This window comes from Haematobia irritans, chromosome 2 (genome assembly GCF_050003625.1).
Source record: "Haematobia irritans isolate KBUSLIRL chromosome 2, ASM5000362v1, whole genome shotgun sequence".
Lineage (NCBI taxonomy): Eukaryota > Metazoa > Arthropoda > Insecta > Diptera > Muscidae > Haematobia > Haematobia irritans.
This window is the reverse complement of record NC_134398.1, coordinates 220,042,562-220,066,914: the sequence shown is the minus strand read 5'-3', so window position 1 is coordinate 220,066,914 and position 24,353 is coordinate 220,042,562. Positions and strand designations below refer to the sequence as shown.

Sequence of the window (24,353 nt, the reverse complement as noted above, 5' to 3'; positions counted from 1 at the left end):
ATTAGTGGTATTAAAATGAGATTTAGTTATATTACCCGGAGTTGGAGTCGAGCAAAATTGGCTCGACTCCACAGCCCTGCTGGAGTCGGAGTCGAGCAAAATTGGCTCGACTCCACAGCCCTGGTGCTAACAATAAAGTTTTGCCCTGTTTTCAAAGCAAAATATCAGTTTTATTTCAATTAAACTTAAATTGATTTGGAAATAACTAATTAAAATTTGCGATTGAAAGCAAAAAGCTATTTTTCTGTGTTTCTTATGCACTGAAAAAAATATTGTCGTGATGCCAAAGATTTCATGTCCTTAAAATACGAATGCAAATTTTGCTTAGCATAAAAGACGCATTACTCTTATATAAAGTTTTTTTTTCCTTGTCCAAAAGTCGATAAACTTTTCAATGAAGTCGTATTGTCCTTACAATTAAGTGATTTGGCTTAAACATGGGTATCATAACATGAAAGAAAACATTTTTGTGGTAAGGTCAACTTGACTTTAAAAAAATCAGAAAAATTCTTTAAAATTAATGAAATTGTCATTAAATGTTGTTGTCTTTTCGCGTCTTGACTACAAAGCAAAATATAGTTCAAAAAAGGATATGTTTTTCAACACTTTACTTTAAAGACGTTTTTTACTTGAAACATAGCGTAATTTCTACTGGAAGTCCAGTCTGAAGTGGTCCTTTGAATTCGGTTTTGCCCGCTGAAATGAAAGCATGTTTTTAGGTTGCTGGCAACAAAGCACTTTTTTCAGAAAAGAAAACACCATAAGAGAACCTGAAATATCGGTCTGCCACTATGCCTAACCTAATATGTAAATAATCGATAACAACGCCTCAAGGAATTTTCTGTAGTAAATGTACAAATGAATTTCTTATGGATAGCTGAAATTTTGTTGACGGCGCATATCGGACTCTAGATATGCATTCCTCATAGATAGTGGAAGGAGCAGACCGGCCTTTAAGAAAATCCCATTATCATTTACTATGAGGCCGGAACGGAAAACTTTACTTTCCATAAAATAAATCTGCAAGCTAGTATGCACTTATACCTGTGAGAACAATTGTTAAGACAATTTTGAATACCAGAGATCATACCTTAAATTTTGTTTTACCGATTTTTGTGAATTTCACCACTTTTTAAGTACGTTGGTAGAGAAAACTAAATACTATGCAACTTTTCGACACCGTAATGAATTTTTGACTTATTTACAAAACATTTCAAATAATTAATGAACATTCTCATAGCCATAATAAATAATGCTACACTCAATAAAAAGTTTACTTGGATCCGAAGATTTTGACCTTCCTTTAAGGATTTTGTTATTGATTCCGAGCCAAAGATGCGGGTTCTTTAAAATAAGGATATTTTTTAGCGACCTATCTGGCTTTAAATCTAGGATCTATAAAATTAAAATTACGATACATATCTCATTTATCAAATTTTCATTCTATTTTTCCCGGTTATTTATAAAGCTATTCACGTACAACAAATGCCAGTTTAAAAATCCAAATTATGACAGATAAAAAATATTTTCTTAATTCAAAAAAAAAAAAAAAAACTTTAAACCAGGGATGCTAAATCCTCAAAATAAGTCTTAGCCTATATTTGAAGCGTTTTTACACACAAAAATTTTTTTTCTGATTCTATCACGAAATTAATTGATCCAATTAATTTTTTAATTGAAATGTCTTCAATCACAGAAATGATAGTATCAATTAAAAAATTAATTGAAGGTCAATTAGAAATTAATTGATCCAATTAAAAAATTAATTGATACTATTAATTTTTGTGATTGATTTTTGTTTCAATTAAAAAATTTGTTGATTCAATTACATTTTTAACTGAATATTTTTTAAAACTCAATTAAAATTTTAATTGGAAAATTTTTAGTGAAATTTTTTTCTGTGTATCTTAAATCTAAAGATTCAATATTTCAATTAATCTAAGGACGATTTCTTTAAATCAAAAATCTTTTTCTTTACTTTAAGGAAAATTTGCCTTAGTTTAAAGACGTGCAAATTTAACGAAGGGACGCAAATTTTGAAAATGTATGTCCTATATGAAATGAAAAAAAAATTTTGAAGCAAAGATTATAAACTTTCTTTTAATTAAAATTCAATTATTTTAAAGAAATTTTTCCTTAACAGTGTGTAAATTGCGAATCCTAAAATTGAGGTTGCGTAATCTTTAATATCACGTAAATATTTTTTTTCAGTGTACTATGACAAAAAAAAACATTTCGTTGACTCAATTTTAATGAAATTTTCGTTAAATCTTGATGGAAAACTAATGGCGTTTTCTTTTCTTGTAAAAAATGCACACTTTTTTTGCATTTTGCCCGGAAAATGTACTCTTTAGGTTCTTTTCTAAAAAAAAACAGGTAAAAGTGCGAAAAGGCTTCGAATTCTGTTGTGAAAATAGCGCCACGCATAGAGGCAAATTACGGTCATTTTCAGCACTGCCAACAAACGAGAGTGCTGCGATTGCCCTGTTTCCTTCATTGAATTCTTTTCTGCCCGCTGAAATGATAGCATTTTTTTAGGTTTCTGGTAACATTTTAAAAATGCGCATTCTGTACAGACAAAATGAAGGCAAAGCACTTTTTTCAGAAAAGAAAACACCATAAGACTCGTTACTGGTATAAACCTGTTCCTTTCACGCTTTGATCAATTTTGACCTTAATGGGTTTGTCATTTAAAATTTTGCACTATTATTTTGATGAACCACTGTGAACAAAAAAAAATATTTTTTTTTATACAATCATGAAAAAAATATATATTTTTTAAATTGAAATTACACAGAAAAAAAGTCTGTTGTAAAACTGATGCTAAAATGAACTAAGATTTATTACGAAAATTTTATATTGTTTTAGTTTATTTTTAAAATTTTGTAAGAAATTTTCCCCAGCCCAATGGTGTTTTCTTTATTCAAAGTATTTCTCAAAAATTTTATGAACTAAATGTGGCAGTAAAATTTCAATGACATACAAATTAGTTCAATTCTAACTAAACCAGAAGAAGTTTATCGTAACAGGTTGGCGTCGCTAGTATTAAATGCATATTATTTTTATATAGTACCAACCTTCAAATGATTCGTGTCAAAATTTGACGTCTGTAAGTCAATTAGTTTGTGAGATAGAGCGTCTTTTGTGAAGCAACTTTTGTTATTGTGAAAAAATGGAAAAAAAGGAATTTCGTGTTTTGATAAAATACTGTTTTCTGAAGGGAAAAAATACGGTGGAAGCAAAAACTTGGCTTGATAATGAGTTTCCGGACTCTGCCCCAGGGAAATCAACAATAATTGATTGGTATGCAAAATTCAAGCGTGGTGAAATGAGCACGGAGGACGGTGAACGCAGTGTACGCCAGAAAGAGGTGGTTACCGACGAAAACATCAAAAAATCCACAAAATGATTTTGAATGACCGTAAAATGAAGTTGATCGAGATAGCAGAGGCCTTAAAGATATCAAAGGAACGTGTTGGTCATATCATTCATCTATATTTGGACATGCGGAAGCTCTGTGCAAAATGGGTGCCGCGCGAGCTCAAATTTGACTAAAAACAACAACGTGTTGATGATTCTGAGCGGTGTTTGCAGCTGTTAACTCGTAATACACCCGAGTTTTTCCGTCGATATGTGACAATGGATGAAACATGGCTCCACCACTACACTCCTGAGTCCAATCGACAGTCGGCTGAGTGGACAGCGACCGGTGAACCGTCTCCGAAGCGTGGAAAGACTCAAAAGTCCGCTGGCAAAGTAATGGCCTCTGTTTTTTGGGATGCGCATGGAATAATTTTTATCGATTATCTTGAGAAGGGAAAACCCATCAACAGTGACTATTATATGGAGCGTTTGAAGGTCGAAATCGCGGCAAAACGGCCCCATATGAAGAAGAAAAAAGTGTTGTTCCACCAAGACAACGCACCGTGCCACAAGTCATTGAGAGCGATGGCAAAAATTCATGAATTGGGCTTCGAATTGCTTCCCCACCCACCGTATTCTCCAGATCTGGCCCTCAGCGACTTTTTCTTGTTCTCAGACCTCAAAAGGATGCTCGCAGGGAAAAAAATTTGGCTGCAATGAAGAGGTGATCGCCGAAACTGAGGGCTATTTTGAGGCAAAACCGAAGGAGTACTACCAAAATGTTATCAAAAAATTGGAAGGTCGTTATAATCGTTGTGTCGCTCTTGAAGGGAACTATGTTGAATAATAAAAACGAATTTTGACAAAACATGTGTTTTTCTTTGTTAGACCGGGGACTTATCAGCCAACCTGTTACTCTTGAAGGGAACTATGTTGAATAATAAAAACGAATTTTGACAAAAAATGGGTTTTTCTTTGTTAGACCGGGGACTTATCAGCCAACCTGTTATACTTCTCAAAAATAATAAGAATGAACTACAGCGTGGTTAAAATGGGAATGAATGCCTAAGATTTTTTTATTTTTAGTTCATTTTTTCTTCTCAAGAAAGATGCATTTCGTAAATGGTAATTAAAAATCCAAAAACGTCAGAAAATTTTCGGTAATTTAATGAATCTCAAAATTTGGACTACAATTAGTTCAATTTTCGCATGATATAGTTCATTTTTCGCATAATGTAGTTTACTTTTTTCCGGTGTACTTCAATCACGGTAATGGTAGTATCAATGAACCACGCCAATTTAACAATTAATTTATCCAATTACAAATTTAATTGATCTAACAAATTGAATTTTGTTTTGATGGAAATCTCATTTGAATTGATTTATTTTTTAAATCAATATTTTTTTCAAATTGAGTTATAATTTTTTATTGAAAAAATACTGGGACACATTGGCCGGTTTAAAAAAAAAAATATCTAACAAAATTGATACCTGCTTAAAAACAATGGTACAACTAAGGTCCCATAACTTGTTTGGGGGGGGGGGGGGGGTTTCTTTGGTTAGAATCAATTCTCCTCCATTTCCACAACGGCTATTCAAATCTCAAATGGTCATAGTGTACATGGGCTTGCTTATCTGGATCTGCATAATCAGGATCATGTACATTTATTATCTCCTCATAGATTTGATGGGGCACTTCTTGAGGTGATTGCTCATAGGTTATATGAATGGCTTTTTCACATTTTTCCAAGGAATTGGAATTTATAGGTTTACAATTACATTCGGAACACATGCCATGTAAAGGCACCTCATATCCCGAATCGAGATCACCATGATGATGGTCATGCAGATAGTTATGATGACCAGATTCTTCAGATTGCTGATGATGATGCTGATGATGATAGTGCTGCTGTTGAGATTGTTGTGGCGGTATTTGACGTACCACATCAAAACGTTGCGAAGGATTTGGCCCATTGGCAGACTTTTTTACACATGAGAAATTTTTATAATAGGACAGATGAAACATTTTCTGACAATAAATCCACATATAGAGCAAGAGAAATAGGAAGGCTATACCCAAAGGTAGCATGAAGACAATAATTAAAGCTTCGGCTCTTTGATTACGTTTAAATTCCCATTGATCACCGTTGCTATAGACTGTGTATGAGGAGGAGGGGGAGGAGGATACATTGACCACTTTTTCCGGAGCCAATGTACTGTCTGGCATATTGGGGTTTGGTGTTTGTGTATTGGCAGTGGTATCTGGCGGCTTCTCGGCTGGTATACATTGTAGGCCATTTACATTTATTTTCGATATAAATTTATCGTATTGCAGTAAACGAAATTGTTCCGGAGAGCTATGGGCAAATTCATGTAACCATAGACAATCCCAGGGATTTTGATCCACTTTTAGACGCAAATGAGTGGTTAACCAAAAAGGCACATCTTTATCGACATCATGAAGGGCTTGTAAACGATTTTCCCTTAAATCCACAAAATGACCATTAGGCAGACTCTGCATTAGTCCATGGAGGGAAAGTGAACGCAGGTGATTTCCTCTCAGTGATAGACGCTCCAAAGATGTCAAATTCACCAACCATTCAAAATTGAAATGTTCCAAGCGATTGTTACTCAAATCCAATTCTTTTACATTATTCTCATGGGCCACAAAACGTTTCAATGTGTTGCCATTCAAATTGATTGATTTAACGGTTGAGTGACTATCGTGAAGTGTAAACGCTTCTAGAGCACAATTTATTAACGTCAAATTGGCAAGAGTTCGAGAATTCATTACCTCGATAACATCAACATCGAAAGGGGTATCCGACACATAGAAGGTTTGCAATGTTTCAGGTAGATGTTGAAAAATTTCTGACGTCATTTGTTTAAGGGCTTCCAGGTGAATGGTAATGACAGCTGTATATTCAAAGATATCGGCAGATTTTAGCATTAACGCAGGCTCATTAACTATACGCAGATATTCCAAGGATTTCAAAGGCCTAAATGCCTTCGACTGAATAACACGTAGAGAATTACTTTGTAATTCCAAGACTCTGAGATGTGGATAATGGTAGTATCCCTGGAAAGATGTATCATCGATTGAGGTAATTTCATTGAATTGCAAATGCAGATATTCCAATTCAAGTTGTTGTCCTTTATCGCCATTATCATTATCGCTGCCATCGCATCTTAACGGCGCCAAAGAATCTATGTGATAATGCTGCAGAGAGACTTTCGTGACGTTGGCACAAATCGGTAAAAATTCCAAACCATAAGTGTGTGTATTCAGAGGCGTTTGGCAGCCATCCAGCATTACAGATTGTACGCCCATGAAACGGCGACGTAATAGCATCAAATACGTAGCTGACGATGTTTGATGATCTACATCCTCCATACCAGCACCACCCGCAGCATCTAATTCCAAATCCAAAATAATTTCACGATCATCATCATCATTATTTTCTGGGCCAAATTTGGTGTTACTAACTTTTCCTACTATATTGGGTGAGCAATCAATTTGCACAGCTAAGCCATTTGAAAATTCCAAATTTTGAAAAATTTCTCCATGAACATTGCAAATGTCATCATGAAGCCAACAGGATTCACTACTTTCAACATAATTTGAAAATCCTCCAAGTAGCACCAAAAGCACCAATAAAGATCTCTTGAATGGAACAAACAATTTCTGAAAATTTTTCATTTCAAATGTTTTTTCTTTTCAACTTTTCAATTTTCCGAAAATTTTGCATTTTTTTTTTTGCGAAACACTAAATGGTCAGCTCGTTGGACATTCAGACGCCGTTCGTTCACTTTGATTTCGCCCAAACAACTGGCAGAATATTTTCCTCCCAAAAGCAATACCCACAATTCTCGTACTCATTTCAAAATGATTCAGCCCGCTTGTGGTTTATAGCTGGCTGGTCGCCTCGATGATGATTTTCGCCTTTATTGTTTGTGAATCTTTTTTTTGTTTTTTTTTTTGTTTTTGGCGGTGCGTTTCCAAAATGCTTGTTTGTTTGTTTGTTGTTTACTGGTCATAGTGGGCACTGGCGGAGACGGCTATACGGGGAGCTCTATCTCTTTTAGCTTTTCTTGCGATAATTTCCAATCTGTATTCATCAGTTCACTGCTAATTGCCAATGTCTTCCCGCTGTTAAACAAATGAAATCGTTGTTCCATAGCAATACTCAATTACCTCCTTGTATTGGACTACTATGCATAGATAATTCTGAGAGCCCATCATGCATGTCATACGTCTACACCTTAGCTGCTGAATTAGAAGAGTGAAAAAAAAAATAAATGTTTGTTTTTTTTTCTCTTTTTTTTATAAATATATTTTGTATATACAAATGAATTACGTATGAACATTAGCATGTGTAGTGTGAAACCAATCAAGAGCACTTATAGTCTGCTAAAATAATAAATATAATTTGTCATATTAAAAGTAAAAAAATTTAAATCTCTCCAAAAATTGAGTTAAAAGAAATTTACATCGTTTACACTCAAAGAAATTCTTTAGTTAAAGCCAAGCAAAATGGATTAGCAAAACAAACCCTTTTTGTCTACACCCAAAAAAATTTGTTAGTAGGGACAGCAGAAAAGTCTGCTAAAATAGCAGAAAGTCTGCGGAAAAAGGGAAAGTAGTCACTGTTTGCTAAAATAGCAAACATTGTCTGCTATTTTTTAAGTTCGATTACATTAATGCATGTTTTAGCTTGGCTGAAACAAATAAAAATGTCAACTTAGGAGCTATCCTAACACAATTAAAATAATATTTTATGAATATCTATAGAATTTGCCCAAAAATCTGAATATTTATCAAATTGAGGCATAACAGCAAACAAACTGTTTGCTGATCGTATTTAGGAGCTTGTAAGTATATTACAGTGCAAATATATACAGTAATCCCTCGATTTACGTCGTCTCGGTTTATGTTGTTCCGATTTATGTCATAAATTTTTTTGTTCCATCAAACTTCGATTTACGTCGTCGATTTTTTTTTTTGCCCACTTTATCAGAAACGCCTTCCATAAGTACAATAAGTATTAACGATGATGACTTCGAAACATGTTTTTTCTGAAATTTTTACCAAAATTACTGTATTTACTCTTATTTGTTAAGTTTTTTTTTATTATGCACACGCACATACATACATAAATGGACTTAGGAGTAAGTATGAGCATTTTTAATTCGGTTTACGTCGTTCCGATTAACGTCGTCAAATTCCGGAACCAATCACGACGTAAATCGAGGGATTATTGTACCAAAAACTACTTTTGGTTCTTAAATATGCTATGGAGTAAAATGTATAACCTAAAAATTTTATAATTGTTTGTTCGTTACACCCTGAAGTACAACAAGTATATATGGTAGTAAGTTCGCCCAGGTCGAATCTTATGTTCCCTCACCTAAAAAGAAGTGAACCCACCGAGGAACAAAATGTAGGTTTATTGTAGAAAAATTTAACTAAAATAGTTTTCTAATTGCAACATGTTATAAATACGTTAATACTTTTTGTCAAACTGAAGAAATTTATTTAAAAACAATAAATTTTTTTTCTGTTGTTTAAGAAAATTTCATATGTTGAAAGAAAAAATTGGATTTAAGAATTGTTAAAATGTCTTTAGCGCTGTACGAAGTTCAAAACAGGTACAATTTTAGTAAAATGTACTCATTTGAGAGATTTACGAACTCAATTTAAGCAAACTTCTGCCATTTTAGGAAAATATGAACTATTTTATTTTGTAGTAAAATTGTGCACTATATTTATATACAACTTGTTTTTCTTATTTTTAGTTCACGTCATTAAAGTTAGCAAAAAATTATTTAAATAAGGAACATTTACTCATATTGTGCAATATTTAACTAAAATCAACTAATCTTCATGAACTAAAATAAAGTTCAGTTGGCATTAGAGCCCCTTTTTTGTGGGTGCTCCACCATGGATTGCGTAGAAACTTTTACTACAGACTGTCATCCATAATCGAGTTACTTGGGTTGCGGTAACACGATGGCAAGGTATCTTAAAACTTCTTAACCCGTCTTCTAAATTGTAAGTTAATCCATACGGGGTATATATTAAACAAAAAAAAATGCCGATTAAATACGTATATATTTAATTCAGTTTGACAAAATTTTCTATAGAAATTAAATTTTTACAAAATTTTCCATAGAAATAAAATTTTGACAAAATTTTCTATAGAAATAATTTTTTCAGAAAAAAATTCTATGGAAATAAAGTTTTCAGAAAATTTTCTATAGAAATAAAATTTAAAAAAATTTTCCACAGAAATAAAATTTTCAAAATTTTTCTATAGAAATAAAATGTTCATAAAATTTTCTATAGAAATAAAATTTTCAATAGAAATAACATTTTGACAAAATTTTCTATAGAAATAATATAATGACAAAATTTTGTATAGAAATAATATATTGGAAACATTTTCTATAGTAATAAAATTTTGTATAGAAATAAAATGTTGGTAGATTATTTTTGGCGATATGGACCAATTTTAGTGTGATTGGGGTTCGGCTAAGGTAGCCGAATGGTTGCGAGCTAACCAAGTTGATATGGAAAGAAACGTAGGAACTGCGAAATTTTGATGTCGATGAATAGAGAATTGCGGCCATTGATTGGTATCATAACAGGACATAACACACTAGGGAAACACATGGTAAGAATAGCACTTAAAGACAATGATAACAGGTTGTCTGATAAGTCCCCGGTCTGACACATAGATGGCGTCGCTAGTATTAAATGCATATTATTTGTATATAGTACCAACCTTCAAATGATTCGTGTCAAAATTTGACGTCTGTAAGTCAATTATTTTGTGAGATAGAGCGTCTTTTGCGAAGCAACTTTTGTTATTGTGAAAAACATGGAAAAAAAAGGAATTTCGTGTTTTGATAAAATACTGTTTTTACTGAAGGGAAAAAATACGTTGGAAGCAAAAACTTGGCTTGATGAGTTTCCGGACTCTGTCCCAGGGAAATCAACAATAATTGAAATAATGGTGAAATGAGCACGGAGGACGGTGAACGCAGTGGACGCCCGAAAGAGGTGGTTACCTACGAAAACATCAAAAAATCCTCAAAATGATTTTGAATGACCGTAAAATGAAGTTGATCGAGATAGTAGAGGCATTAAAGATATCAAAGGAACGTGTTGGTCATATCATTCATCAATATTTGGATATGTGGAAGCTCTGTGCAAAATGAGTGCCGCGCGAGCTCACATTTGACCAAAAACAACGTGTTGGTGATTACGAGCGGTGTTTGCAGCTGTTAACTCGTAATACAGCCGAGTTTTTCCGTCGATATGTGACAATGGATGAAACATGGCTCCATCACTACACTCCTGAGTCCAATCGACAGTCGGCTGAGTGGACAGCGACCGGTGAACCGTCTCCGAAGCGGGGAAAGACTCAAAAGTCCGCTGGCCTCTGTTTTTTGGGATGCGCATGGAATAATTTTTATCGATTACCTTGAGAAGGGAAAAACCATCAACAGTGACTATTATATGGCGTTATGGGAGCGTTTGAAATCGCGGCAAAACGGCCCAATATGAAGAAGAAAATAGTGTTGTTCCACCAAGACAACGCACCGTGCCACAAGTCATTGAGAACGATGGCAAAAATTCATGAATTGGGCTTTGCTTCCCCACTGACCGTATTCTCCAGATCTGGCCCCAGCGACTTTTTCTTGTTCTCTGACCTCAAAAGGATGCTCGCAGAGAAAAAAATTGGCTGCCTTGAAGAGGTGATCGCCGAAACTGAGGACTATTTTGAGGCATAACCGAAGGAGTACTACCAAAATGGTATCAAAAAATTGAAAGGCCATTACAATAGTTGTATCGCTCTTGAAGGGAACTATGTTGAATAATAAAAACGAATTTTGACAAAAAAATGTGTTTTTCTTTGTTAGACCGGGAACTTATCAGCCAAACTGTAAGGATTTTTTATATCCATAGACCGAAATAAATAAATGAAATGAAATGAAAACTGTTATATGAAAAACACACATTTTTATCCATATACAAAAATAAGGAGCGAAATGAGAAAACCTTATTTATATTAGTTTTTGAAATCAAAGATGAAGATGCACCCTAATGTTTATAAGCACATACAATGCAAACATTTGAAAATAGCCCTCCTCCTGTATTCTTGTTGTTTTATTTTAATAATTTTATTTTGAACAACCTGCCTAACACCCCCTCTTGTATGTTGAAAGTATTTTTGGCTAAAATACATAAATATAAAAAAAAAAACTATAAACAATCGAAGAAATAAAAAATTAATTAAGAGCTCTTCTGGACTACACTTTACACCGTCACAGACCTGTAAATGTACACGAAATTTTTTTTCTGTGTAGGCCAAGTACACAGCTATCGCATGCGAATTTAAAAGATTTTTGATACAAAGGTTAGGTTAGGTGGCAGCCCACTCAGACTATACAGTCCATTGTGATACCACAGTGGTGAACTTCTCTCTTATCACTGAGTGCTGCCCGATTCCATGTTAAGCTCAATGACAAGGGACCTCCTTTTTATAGCCGAGTCCGAACGGCGTTCCATATAGCAGTGAAACCAGTTTTGAAACACTCAGAAATGTCACCAGCATTACTGAGGTGGGGTAGTCCACAGCTGAAAAACTTTTTGGTGTTCGGTCGAAGCAGGAATCGAACCCACGACATTGTGTATGTAAGGCGGGAATGCTAACCATTGCACCACGGTGGCTCCCTTTTGATACAAATAAAAAATAGATTCTGAAATTTATAATATACATATATATTGAGCAAAATTTCTTATATATAGTACAAAATATGATTTTAAAAATTCTGTCTAAAATTTGTTTAGGGTCTAATTTTACTTTTTATTGCAAAATCTACTGAGTTTCCATCAGCTAAAAAAATGCATTGCGGAAAAAATTAGCAGTTCACATTTTCGTGAGAAGTGTTCTCACGTGTTATCTTTTTGAGATGTGTGAAGAATGTTGGTAAACGTGAAAATAAGCTGTTTTCAGCTTCAAAACCGAACATAGCACTTACCTTTACTCATTACCAAGAGAATTGCATCAGACTCTATTGCGACTCGTGTTTCCTGATATTTAATATTTAGATTTTTTAAATTGTTGTAGCAGCTATGTCCTCAGCGTTGTTTGAGTACCTCATTATCTGTACACTTGTTTGGCTTTCTTATTTGCTTTTTCCTAACTGCTCCGTTCTGTGGCACGGACCCCTACTTCCCTCGGACCATTTTCCCGTGAAAAGGTAGATTCTTCTTTGTAGCAGATACGATCTCCTTATATACTGATAAGATTTTGTTCCATTTCTAATTGGTCCTAATTTTCCGTCAGATGCATGTAATCGTTGTAGCATCTATGTCCTCTGCGTTGTTTGAGTACCTCATTGTCTGTGGACTTGTTTGCCTTTCTTATTTGCTTTTTTCTAGCTGCTCCGTTCTGTGGCACGGACCCCTCCTTCTTTGTAGCAGATACGATCTCTTTATATAGTGATAAGATTTTGTTCCATTTCTAATTGGTCATAATTTTCCGTCAAATGCATGTAGTTGCTGCTGGGTTGATCCCGACTTGGTGTACATTGCCAACTTAAGCAGACGGGTACAGTTTTAACATTAGTGATAAAAGTCATTTCTTTGGGATGTCACCTCTAGTCTTTTTGTGATCGCTAACAATTCCATTGCGTTTCCAACACGAGGTCTATCATTTGTTTGATCAAGTTCAATGCGTAGCAAAGTGTCACCCATTTCTTTTTGGCTTCCCAGCAAAAAAAGCGTCGCCAAAAAGTAATGTTCTTTTTGGTTCCGGAAGTGGTGCAAAATTGACGCAGAAGCGATGAATTTAACCTGGGCTTGTCATAGGACGGAAGTCCTCCGTTTCAACAGCCGTTGCACTGAATTTGCATCACTTTTTTAGGTGTGATCCGAATTCAATGTTTTGGATGTAAATTAAAAATTTCTGTGATATTTTGTCAAATAAATAATTTTTATAAGTTTTTATAATTTTTAATGGATTCTAAAGCTTGTCAGAAACGTTTGACCTCAAATATTTTCAAAAATTCACAATTTTTTCAGATTGGATTTAGCATTTTTTTCGAAAAAATTTAAATAATTTGTACCATTTTATGAATTCTTACTCTGTTTTTAACCTATTTGAAACAAAACAAGTATATACAGCACTAAGTTCGGCCATGCCGAATCTTAAATACCCACCACCATGAACCAAAGATTAGGGTTTCCTTTGAAATTTCAGGAGGGCTTGAATTTATCTTCCCGAAGATAAATTTAAAGATTTCACCTATGAGGACTATATCAGATTCTGGATTTATAAGAACCATTTTTGTTTGAGTTTTAGAGGAATCATTAACATCTCTTGTAAGTGTGCAAGAAAATTATAAGATAACTTCTTGATTTGAAATCTTACATCTGTAGAAGTAAAATCTGGAAATTTTACATTGAGTTTCAAGCAATTTTCATGATCAGTGCGCCTTCTACACCCTCAAGAAGTGAAGTCGGTCTATATGGAGGCATTACCAAATGGACCGATAAAAACTTAATCCGATACATGTTTTTGTGAGCCTAAAATACCAGAATATTTACAATTTCAGGCAAATCAGATAAAAACTACGGTTTCTAGAAACCCAAGGAGTTAAATCGGGAGATCGTTCTTATGGGGGCTATACTAAAATATGGACCGATACTCACCGTATTCGGCACCTCTTTATGACCCGAAAATACCTCTAGATTTCCAATTTCAGGCAAATTGAATAAAAACTTCGGATTCTAGAAGCCCAAGAAGTAAAATCGGGAAATCGGTCTATATGTGGGCTATACCAAAATATGGACCGATACTCACCATTTTCAGCACACCTCTTTATGGTCCTAAAATAGCTCTAGATTTTCAATTTCAGACAAATTGGATAAAAGCTACGGTTTCTATAAGCCCAAAACCCCAAATCGGGTGGTCGTTTTATATGGGGACCATACCAAAACATGGACCTATACTCACAATTTTTGCTACACCTATTTGTGGTCCTACAATACCTCTAGATTTCCAATTTCAGGTAAATTGAATAAAAACTGCGGTTTCTATAAGCCCAAGAAGTAAAATCGGGAGATCGGTCTATATGGGGGCTATACCAAAACATGGACCGATACTCGCCATTTTTGGCACACCTCTTTATGGTCATAAAATACCTCTAGATTTCAAATTTCAGGCAAATTGGATAAAAACTACGATTTATATAAGCCCAAGACCCCAAATCGGGAGGTCGGTTTATATGGGGACTATATCAAAAACTGGACCGATATAGCCCATCTTCGAACTTGACCTGCCTGCAGACAAAAGACGAGTTTGTGCAAAATTTCAGCACGATTGCTTCATTATTGAAGACTGCAGCGTGATAACAACAGACAGACAGACGGACATCGTTATATCGTCTTAGAATTTCTTCCTGATCAAGAATATATATACTTTATATAGTAGGAAATCTATATTTCGATGTGTTACAAACGGAATGACAAACTTATTATACCCCCGTCACCATTCTATGGTGGTGGGTATAAAAAGTTAACATTACCCATTAAAAATATGAAAAAAGCAAGTTATAAAAAATTGAATTAAAAGAACTTCCTGTGTAGTTAAAATAAAGAACATCATTGGGAGTACATCTTCTGGAAGTGCTTTTAAAGTTGTTCCTCTGGAAGAACTTCCAAATTTTTTTGCTGGGTTACTTAGACTCTTTAGTTCATTGTCATACCATGAACTTGTTTCTTGTCAATCAGTGCTGTCCGATTTTGTGTTAAGCTCAATAACAAGGGACCTCCATCTTTTAGCAGATACCGAAGGAAGTTACACAGTACGGTAAAACCACTTAGAGCTGCGTTGATATTACTCAGAAATGTCATCAGAATTGCTTTGTGGATAAGCTACAGTTGAAAAACTTTTTAATGCTGGGTCGACCACGACTCTTTGTAAGTAAGGCCGGTATGTCAACCATTACACCACGGTGGATATGGGAGTTAACTGAGGCGTTATCATCTTAAAAAATTCGGTCTTTCAAAGAAAATTACTCGCAATCTTTTTAGCTTTGCAGTTCATAGTTTTCGAAAAGGTTAATGTACCGAAATTACAGTTCACAATATTGGAAACCACAAGCTAGCTAAAATTCTCCTCCTCTTTCCTTATTTTTTTCTTGCTTCTCTGATTTCCCCACCACATTTGTTTTCACAAATGCATAAAAAATACATTCATTTTAATCTTAATATATATTTTATATGGCAAACATTTTCGCTAAACAAATAAAATTACACAATAAAAAAAATGAAATACACTATAAGTGAAATTCATAAATGGGTAGAATAGAAGACATAAAAAATGTTGTTAAAAATATTTTGTAAATATCCCATATCAGTCATGCTTGGATCCTACAAATACACGGCGAACCACAATACTGGATTTTGCACGAGACTTATTGCCAATGGGTTTGCTACTCGTTGTTGCAGTAGCAGAGGTGGCAGGCGTGGTTGACATTGGCAACTTTCCATCTTTGCTAGCAACCGAAGTTTCTTTGGATTCCAAAGTTTCCACTTTCTCTGGCGGTGATGGTGTTTTGGGAGTAATATTGTGAATAAGATCTTCTTCTGAAGAGAATTTAACTATTTTACAAGGCTCTTTAGAGAGTAAATCTCGTTGTTTGGTTAGTATGGAACGTGTGGGTGGTGTAGAGGAATTTTCATTTTCTACCACAGAAAGGGCTCTTTGCGATGGACGCATGGGAGATAAAATTTGGGGAGAAATTTTTGCAAATTTTCCACTTAATGGTACATCATTTTCCTTTTCTTCAGAGGAATTTTCATTATTAATTGGGGGTTCATCAACCTTTTGCTTGTTCTCCGAGACATCTTGTGGATCGGGTTGCTTTTCTTTTAAAAGATTTTCTTTGTGTTCCATATCTTTGTTGTTTTCATCACAATCCTCTTGCTTAATTCCATTTTCCAATTTTAAAATGGAATTGGCATTTTCATCTTTGGCAGATGTCTTTGATAAAGAAGATCTACGTTTAATATTATCAAAAGTTCCACTTCTTCGATTGCTGACAATGCGTGGTCTTGCTTCATTCAAATCCTTTTCGGGAATATGATATTCGATAGCATGAACTGGCTTAAAATCAATTTTATGTTCAGTTAACAAATTCTCGCGATCCAAGAGAATACAACGTGATTTCAATGCTTCAAATTTCCATCTATTTTTGAATATTTTTTATTCAGAAAAGGAAAACAAAAATATATTTTCTATTATGCAGGATGTTTTGGGCATTCGACAAAAAAATCTAACATACCTGGCCAAGTCCTGTTGACTATTCCTCTGCTGTTCCTCCAGATTGGCTTGTTGCAAACGTATACTATGCAGTTGTTTCTTGAGATCATCCGTTTCCTTTCTATACAAAGATGTTAAGGACATTTGGTTATCGACGGGATTTTTTAAACAGCAGTAACTGATTCATGTTTGATTGATATCTATTCTATTCTGTATGATGCATACATAGCATTGCACTAAACCTACGTTTTAAACAATAGATGGTATGGAAAGGACAAAACTTCAAGGAACTTATAACTAATTTACAAAGTGGCACTTGGCTATACATTTTTCTTCTAATGTACACCACCACTGACTATTTTAGTTTGATTGTGTGTTTTTTAGAAATGAGCTTTGGGATGTTTTAAGGTTAAAATTATTAACATGCATTGGATTGAAATGCATTCCAAAAGGGCAGTGTTAAGGACTTAGAATAAAAAGCATTTATAGGCCAAGGGAAAGCACCAAGTTTTGATAAAATGTCCTACATAATCTACACATGATGTAAGGCGTTTGGTTAACTCATACTTGCAAAAACTGAGCATTGGTTCAAGCCATAGGACACCTTTTTCACTAGCCAAATCCATAAGCCGTTCATGATTCCATTTCAATTTACGTTCGAGTTCTTCATTCTGGTTTACCAGATGCCGGATTCGTTGTGTTAGTTTTTCTAAAAAATAAAAAATTGGACATTTATTGATAATTAGTTATTTAAGAACTTAAAAGAAAGTGGCAAACAAAAAGAAAAATCTGCCGAAGCATTCTCTAAAACAAAAAGGAAAACATAATGATATAACATTTCAATTTTTGTCGCCTTATTTCGTAATACGAGATTTCACTGGCTTGAGAAATCGACCGACCAACCGATTTCGTAACCACTGAACCACAGTTTATTTCTTAATAATAAACAAACCAAATGTGTCGATCTCAGAAAATACATCTTCAGGGAACTAACAATTTTTAGTATGTCTCACCACTGTGGTATCACAATGGGTTGAGCCTGAAATATCGGGCTGCCACTATACCTAACCTAATCTATCTTTTAGGTTGTTCAGAGGAATTTTTGAGACATCATCAAGGAAGCAGCCGCTCCCTTCATGGCTGCAAGTCGAATTCCCCACGGCATATCTAACTTTCCAACAAAAGCAGTGCGAGTTGTAGACCTATGTAATGACTTAATCTGCTGATTTTAGAATCGGGGATATAAATAGGGAAACCAATCGACAGTTGAGAAAGACAAGCGAAAACGTGGGGAAAAGTATCCATATGAATGTGATAAACAGAGCTAAGGTCGTCAAAGCGCTAGACCCCAATAGAACATTGTGCAAGGGGAATCAAATTAACAAAAGATGAAGCTTAACACGGAGGTAATGTGACTTACTACCCTACGGGGAATTGGTGCAAATTGCTACTGACGGACATATCACATGGCTGGTACCGGTGCTCTAGTTTGTCGCAATTTGTAAATAGTCATAATTTATTGATTTCCATACTAGCTTGAAATTAAGATCTCAATGGATATACACATTTAGTGAAATACGATTATCAGATAGCCTATTGCTCAACATAGTGTGAAAGTTTTTCACTTCTGATGCGATTCGTGCCAAAAAGGAAACAGATTCCCAATAGTTTATCCGAGACTGGTTCATGAGTACCTGTCTATGTGGTGCTCCTACTAAATTGTCCCACGACGTGTCCTTTGGAATGAGCCCAAGTCGTGTCCTAAAGTGTAAATTTACCCCGTCAAAGGCAAACCCATGATAAAGTGACGGGTCCTTTCCATACGTTTTGACCAGAAATTGGACTGGTCCATACACAACAGAGACTAGTCCTGTACCGGTCCTGTGGATAATCCCTTATCCGTGGGGTACTTAATCGAAAGTTATAGTGTGATAGCGTCATCTAAAATCAAGGTCTGCATGAAACACAATATAGGTATTTTGTTCATGCTGACCACTGACCTACTGAACGCACCAATAAAGGCATTCCATTCTAGTGGCAGAGTTTATCCCAGCGACCTAACTAAACGGACGATAAACACGACACTGTCGCCTTATCACCCTTTCTCGACAGAAAATGTAAAAAATCTGTTTTTTTGTATCGGAGGACTTTGCCGGCTCCAGCTGCTCAGACTATTGCCCTACATCTGATCAATCTTGGGGCAGTGGTTTCTTATGAATAAATAAAATAAAATTGTCCAATTGACACTCGACTTTTTCCTTTTTATCAGAAAAAAAAAACTTTAAAATATAAGACGGTTTTTTTTGAAATCGTCAATTCAATATTGACTAAATCAGATCAATCGACTAGGGATTGTAATCAGAAAAAAAGTTGACTTATCGACCATATAAACTTTATCAAAATTTGGAAAAGTCGATTCTTACAGTTTTCGAATATTTCAAAAATTAGAAACGTCGATCATTCGAGTATTAGAATTTTTCCAATTTAAAAATAATCGACTTTTTTAACATTTCGACATTTTTAATATATTGGATAATTTTTCATATTCCAATTTTAGTCATGCAAAATTTGGAAAAGTCGATTCTTACAGTTTTCGACCTTTTCAAATTTTAGAAAAGTCGACTATTCGAGTATTCGATTTTTTTTTTCAAATTTAGAAAAGTCGACTTTTGGAACTTTCGACATTTTTAATATTTTTGACAATTTTTCATATTCCTAGTGACTCTCTACTCAGTCACGTTTAAAATCATTTTTAAATAAATGATATTGTATACTCCCTGCGGGAAATAGATCAACTCTAGGAGCGGTACATTGATGAGGTAAATTTACGCTTCAGCAAACGACTTATGCTATGGTCACACTGGGCAAATATTTGACAGAAATCAAAAAAGAATCCGTCTCCACAGCCAAACATTTTTAGCTCATATTGGATATATAACATCATGGTAGGATTATTTTTCAAAAACCGTATTCAGATATTTGGAAAATGGTTCTGGAAAAATGTTTGACACTCATTTTGTTCAAAAATTTGTCTAGTGTGACCATAGCCTTAGACTCATTTCAAAGGACACGTCCTGGGACAAATTAATACGACAACCAACGACAGATCCTCATGAACAAGTCGGGGACAAACCCTTAGAAACCTGTTTCATGTTGAGCGTCCGAATATCAACAGAAAAGAAAAAGTTTTAGAATAAGTTGAATATCACATTATCTCGGAATAGTATTTCAGTGAAAGTTTAGATCCAATAAGAATTTAATTTCAAGATAGCATAAAAATCATGGGATTATATCGATGTCCTCATTCCAGAGTACGCTATGTCGACTTAACACTATTTGATGGAGTTCGTTGTTTTTAATTGGGATTGATGTGAATTGCATCCTGTCAAAAGTATGAATTTATTGGACACTTCTATTAAAAGTTATTGTTAATATTGTACGTAGCCGGTGGCTAAAGTTTTAAAAATTTCCAATCCAAAAAGCGCAAAAAGCTTTGTTCGATGTAAAGTAGTCTAAGTCATTTTTAGCCATGTTCTATTATCACTATTTTGAATTCGTACATGCCAAAACAAATCTACAATAAACATGATTTTAAGACCGAAAAAAGTGAATTTATGTCTTATACGGTTTTTGAGAAATTCCAAAAAAAAAACTTTGAACGTGTTTCCTGTAAAATTCACTTTTTATACTTAGCGTACTTTGGAATGGAGATACGATATGAAAGTTTAAAAATTGTGACATACTGGAGCACAGGTAACAGTTCTATGATTGGTCCGTTAATTGCAATTTACATCAATTTCCCGTAGGGCTGATACTCTTACAGATATTATCCAATATCTACATTTCGATTTTGATCAACAACAAATGTCGATTTCAAAAGTCGATTAGTCAAATATGAAGATTTTAAAAAGGTGAATTAGACTTTTTTGATTAAAAATTCGATTAGTCGGTTGTTGATTTTTGTTTCCCTACAACTTCGACTTTCCAAATAAAAATGGAGTATGTAGTTAAAAAACAAAGAAAAATATAAATACATATTCTACATTTTTTGAAACTTAAAATCTGAGAGTCAGCTTTGGAAATTTTGAAAAATATCTAATAGTTGAAAGACCATGTGTTGTCGAGAGATCCCTTTGGTAAATGTAAATTATAAAGGAATAAACAATGGTAAGTATTTGGAAAATCGGAAACAATTTCATATGGGCAAAATGAAAGTGTAAAGTTTCAAAAAAGTCAGCTATTAAAAATAATGTTTATTAGCCATATGACAGACAAATCATCCTGTTTGTCATATGGCAATTACAAAAATACAACCAAAATGTTGATATATATGTATACAAACCTTGGTAGACTTTATCGGCATTACAGAATATGGTGGTACATGCTTCGAGCTCTGTGTGCATGGCAATATTTTCACGTTTCAAACGCCGTATTTCATGTTCACTTTCATTGTAGATTTTCTTCATTTGCAAATAACTTTTCTTCTGGGACGTCAGCAATTGCTTCATAGCCTGTCGTTGATCGTCCACTTCGGCAAATAGAGAATTTCCTTTACGATCTAAATGTAAATAAGACAAGATATTCTATCGGTTATAAAGGGTATGCAATATTCTACGCTAGGATTGTCATTTGATGATCTATGATAAAAATTATCAATATTATGCCATATACAAGGTGTTAATTTAAATTTTACTACTTTTACAGGAATATAAATAGTATTCCAAATAAATCGATTTCACAATTTATTAAAGTAAACTTTCAATATATAGCAAATTTTAAGATATACTGAGCAAACATACCATTGTTATCCGGGGCAGCCGATAACATGGCAATTTGGGCATTAGCTTCAGCCAATTGCTCCTGAGTACTTTCCAATATCTGGACTTTTTCTTCCAAATCAACTTTCTTCGACTGCAAATTCTCTTCCAAGCATACGATTTGATCTTTCAAAATTTCAATATTTTTCTAGGAAAACAGCACAAAAAAAAATTAAAGATCATTTAACATAATGTCCCCATATGTAAAACTTACCTCACACTCAGCAATGGTTAATGTGTAGCGAATCATTTGCTCCTGGAAATCTTCCATTTTTTCTAGCAAATCCGTATTTTCACTTTCTAGCATTTGGATTCGTTGCATATCCTCTTCAGATGTCTTACTGGATACATCCAATGATATATTCTCTTTGCGTCTAGACACTTCCTCTAGGTTTTGGGCAAGATTTGCATTCTCCTCCAATAAGGCATTGTGGTCCTGTTGCAACGAGTTGTATGATTCTTCCAATTTGCCATAACGTTTCTTCAGTTCTGTCAATTCGGTAAGAGCCTTTTGCAATTCGTTATCATCTTTATTATTTTCAACATTGGTATATTGTTCCAATTCCTGCGACAAATATGATTGTGCGGCTATTGCTGTTTCCAGGTTTCTCTTCAACTCATGTATTTTTTGAGTGTCGGCTTCATTTGATTCGCGTAGATCTTGATATCGATCGAAAAGTTTACAAAACTCATCCATCAATTCATCTCGAGTGAAATTCATAATATCCGGATAATCAACCATTTTAGCTAATTCGATTTTTTTTTTCAAATTTTTAAATAGATCGCGTTCTTTAAATTATTATGATGCTATCCATAAGTTATAGTCGCATTCAAAAAGACCAACGGTGTTGCGCCGCCACTGTTTTCAAATTGATATTTACGTCGTTGTCTTTCTTAACAGAACCAGTATTGCCAAATGCTCTCTGAAAACAGTACAAAACAGCCAATATGTGAAAAATCAATTTTATACGATTTTTAGAATTTGAACATTTGTATAGCGATTCTCGATAACACCTACTTAAGATGAGTACTAAGTTCTACTTAAAGCTGAGTAGTATGTTCAGTTTTCAAGCTGAAAACCAGCTTGTTTTCACGGTTACTTTTTTAATTAATTGATATAGAAATATAAAATAATTTGCAATCAATTCCTTGGATCTTTTCCATCCATTATTTAGATGGAACTCGATTAAAATATAATCGTCAATATATTTGTACTCCCAATTTAGTGTTTTGGTGAAAACAACCGAACATAGTACTCACCTTTAGCCTCTAAAATCGCCATTTTTCACTATTACATTTCTCTAATAATCCATTAAAAAGTATATAAACTTAAACAAAAAAATGCTTTGGGATATTCCCCATCAAGTTTTAATAAAATTTGCATCAAATAGATATAACTTTATACTAATTTCACTAATTTAATTTCGATTTCAAGTAGGAACCTCTGGAGCAGTTTTCTGGATTTTTGATACCGAAAATTTGCACTTCTGACCAGAGAATGAAGCCGCCGAATCTCAGTCGTTGCCGCTGCCATATCCCTGCCAGCATTTCAATGTTCCATTTCATCCTCATCGCTACCACAGACTCGTAAGTGACACTGCAACAATCGCCAACTGTGATAGTATTTTGCCATCACTATTCGCATGAAAGTATTTTGCCATCACTATTGTTACATTTTATATTTTGTGAAACACCAAGCGCAACTGGCTTATTATAATTTATTTCAATGAAAACGAAAATAAAGTGCTGAAAACATAGTTATTACGCTTAAAATTGTGAAAAGTAAATTGGTGAACAATTTTTGACTTTCCAAATGGAATAAAGTGATAGTTTTTCAAATATTTTTCCAGAAACGCTGCCTCCATTGGGAATAAAAGTACTGCCTGATAGACGCTACAACATTTAACTTACAACTTGTAACTCAACATCAATCTCTTATCAAAGGCCGGTACTATGTTCATTCTTGCGAAAAACTTTTATAGAAACCATTATTTCGCACATAGAAAGCGGTGTTTATTTAGGTAACTTGGAGCGCTATTTTACAGGGAGCGATATTGAATTAAGTTGGTGGTTGCTGCTTGTTATTACAAAATAAACATTTTATTTTCCTTGGGCAATTGATCTGCTACTCCTTTGATCCTTTGTATAGTTTCGGAACAAAAATATAATCCGTGTTTGTGTTATAAACCCACACAAATAGTTTTAATAAATAAATTATTTCTAAATTCACATTGCAAATGGCGCCATGCTATAAACGTCAGTTTTTCAACTCGAAAAAACAAAGTACCACAAATGGAAAAATTTCGCTAGTTTTTCGCATTTTTTAATTTTGTATGGAGTTTCAACGCGAAAACCGAACAGAGTACCGGCCTTAATGCATAAAAATGTGTTAAATGTGATGTAATAGCCGTATAAATGTTATATTTATGAGAATTTATAAATGTTTCATAAAATTAATAAACATCTAAACAATCGTGTTTTACTTGACCACAATGATTCTTTTACAACTATCTTAAAATGCACTTTGTCTGATTGTTTGAAGGGGCTCTTATTGGCGTCCTTCTAAATGTATCCAGAAGGGCTCCTAATAATTGCACTCATGCGATACTTTTTTGTAGTAACTTGGCGTGGTACAACTTCTCAATAGTGACGGCGCTTTTCCGAGGAGTTTTGGACATCGTATACGACTGTTTTCGACGTAGTGGGGATTCTCTGAAGCGCCCCCAAATTCAAAAAATGTTGGCAGGGATATGTCGACTCATCTCAACTCAAATTTAACCGCCAAATAATGAAAAATATTGATTTAAATCAGGAAAATATTTTAATAATTATCGTA

The 24,353-nt window shown here is 34.2% G+C and overlaps 2 protein-coding genes across 2 annotated transcripts; both read right to left on the bottom strand.

The window, feature by feature from the left end:
* Positions 1-4,394: 4,394 nt before the first annotated feature.
* Positions 4,395-7,496, bottom strand: LOC142227125 (uncharacterized). Its single transcript, XM_075297474.1, has one exon. It carries the CDS (start codon positions 7,061-7,063, stop codon positions 4,955-4,957), a length of 2,109 nt encoding a protein of 702 aa, XP_075153589.1. The 5' UTR covers positions 7,064-7,496; the 3' UTR covers positions 4,395-4,954.
* An 8,138-nt stretch (positions 7,497-15,634) lies between these two features.
* On the bottom strand, positions 15,635-22,372 carry Spindly (spindle apparatus coiled-coil protein 1 spindly). Its single transcript, XM_075297473.1, has 6 exons — positions 21,732-22,372; positions 21,500-21,665; positions 21,043-21,258; positions 17,268-17,409; positions 16,723-16,821; positions 15,635-16,626 (listed from the first exon to the last, which is right to left on the bottom strand). The coding sequence occupies exons 1-6, from the start codon at positions 22,257-22,259 to the stop codon at positions 15,792-15,794; spliced, it is 1,986 nt and encodes a 661-aa protein (XP_075153588.1). The 5' UTR covers positions 22,260-22,372; the 3' UTR covers positions 15,635-15,791.
* Positions 22,373-24,353: the final 1,981 nt, after the last annotated feature.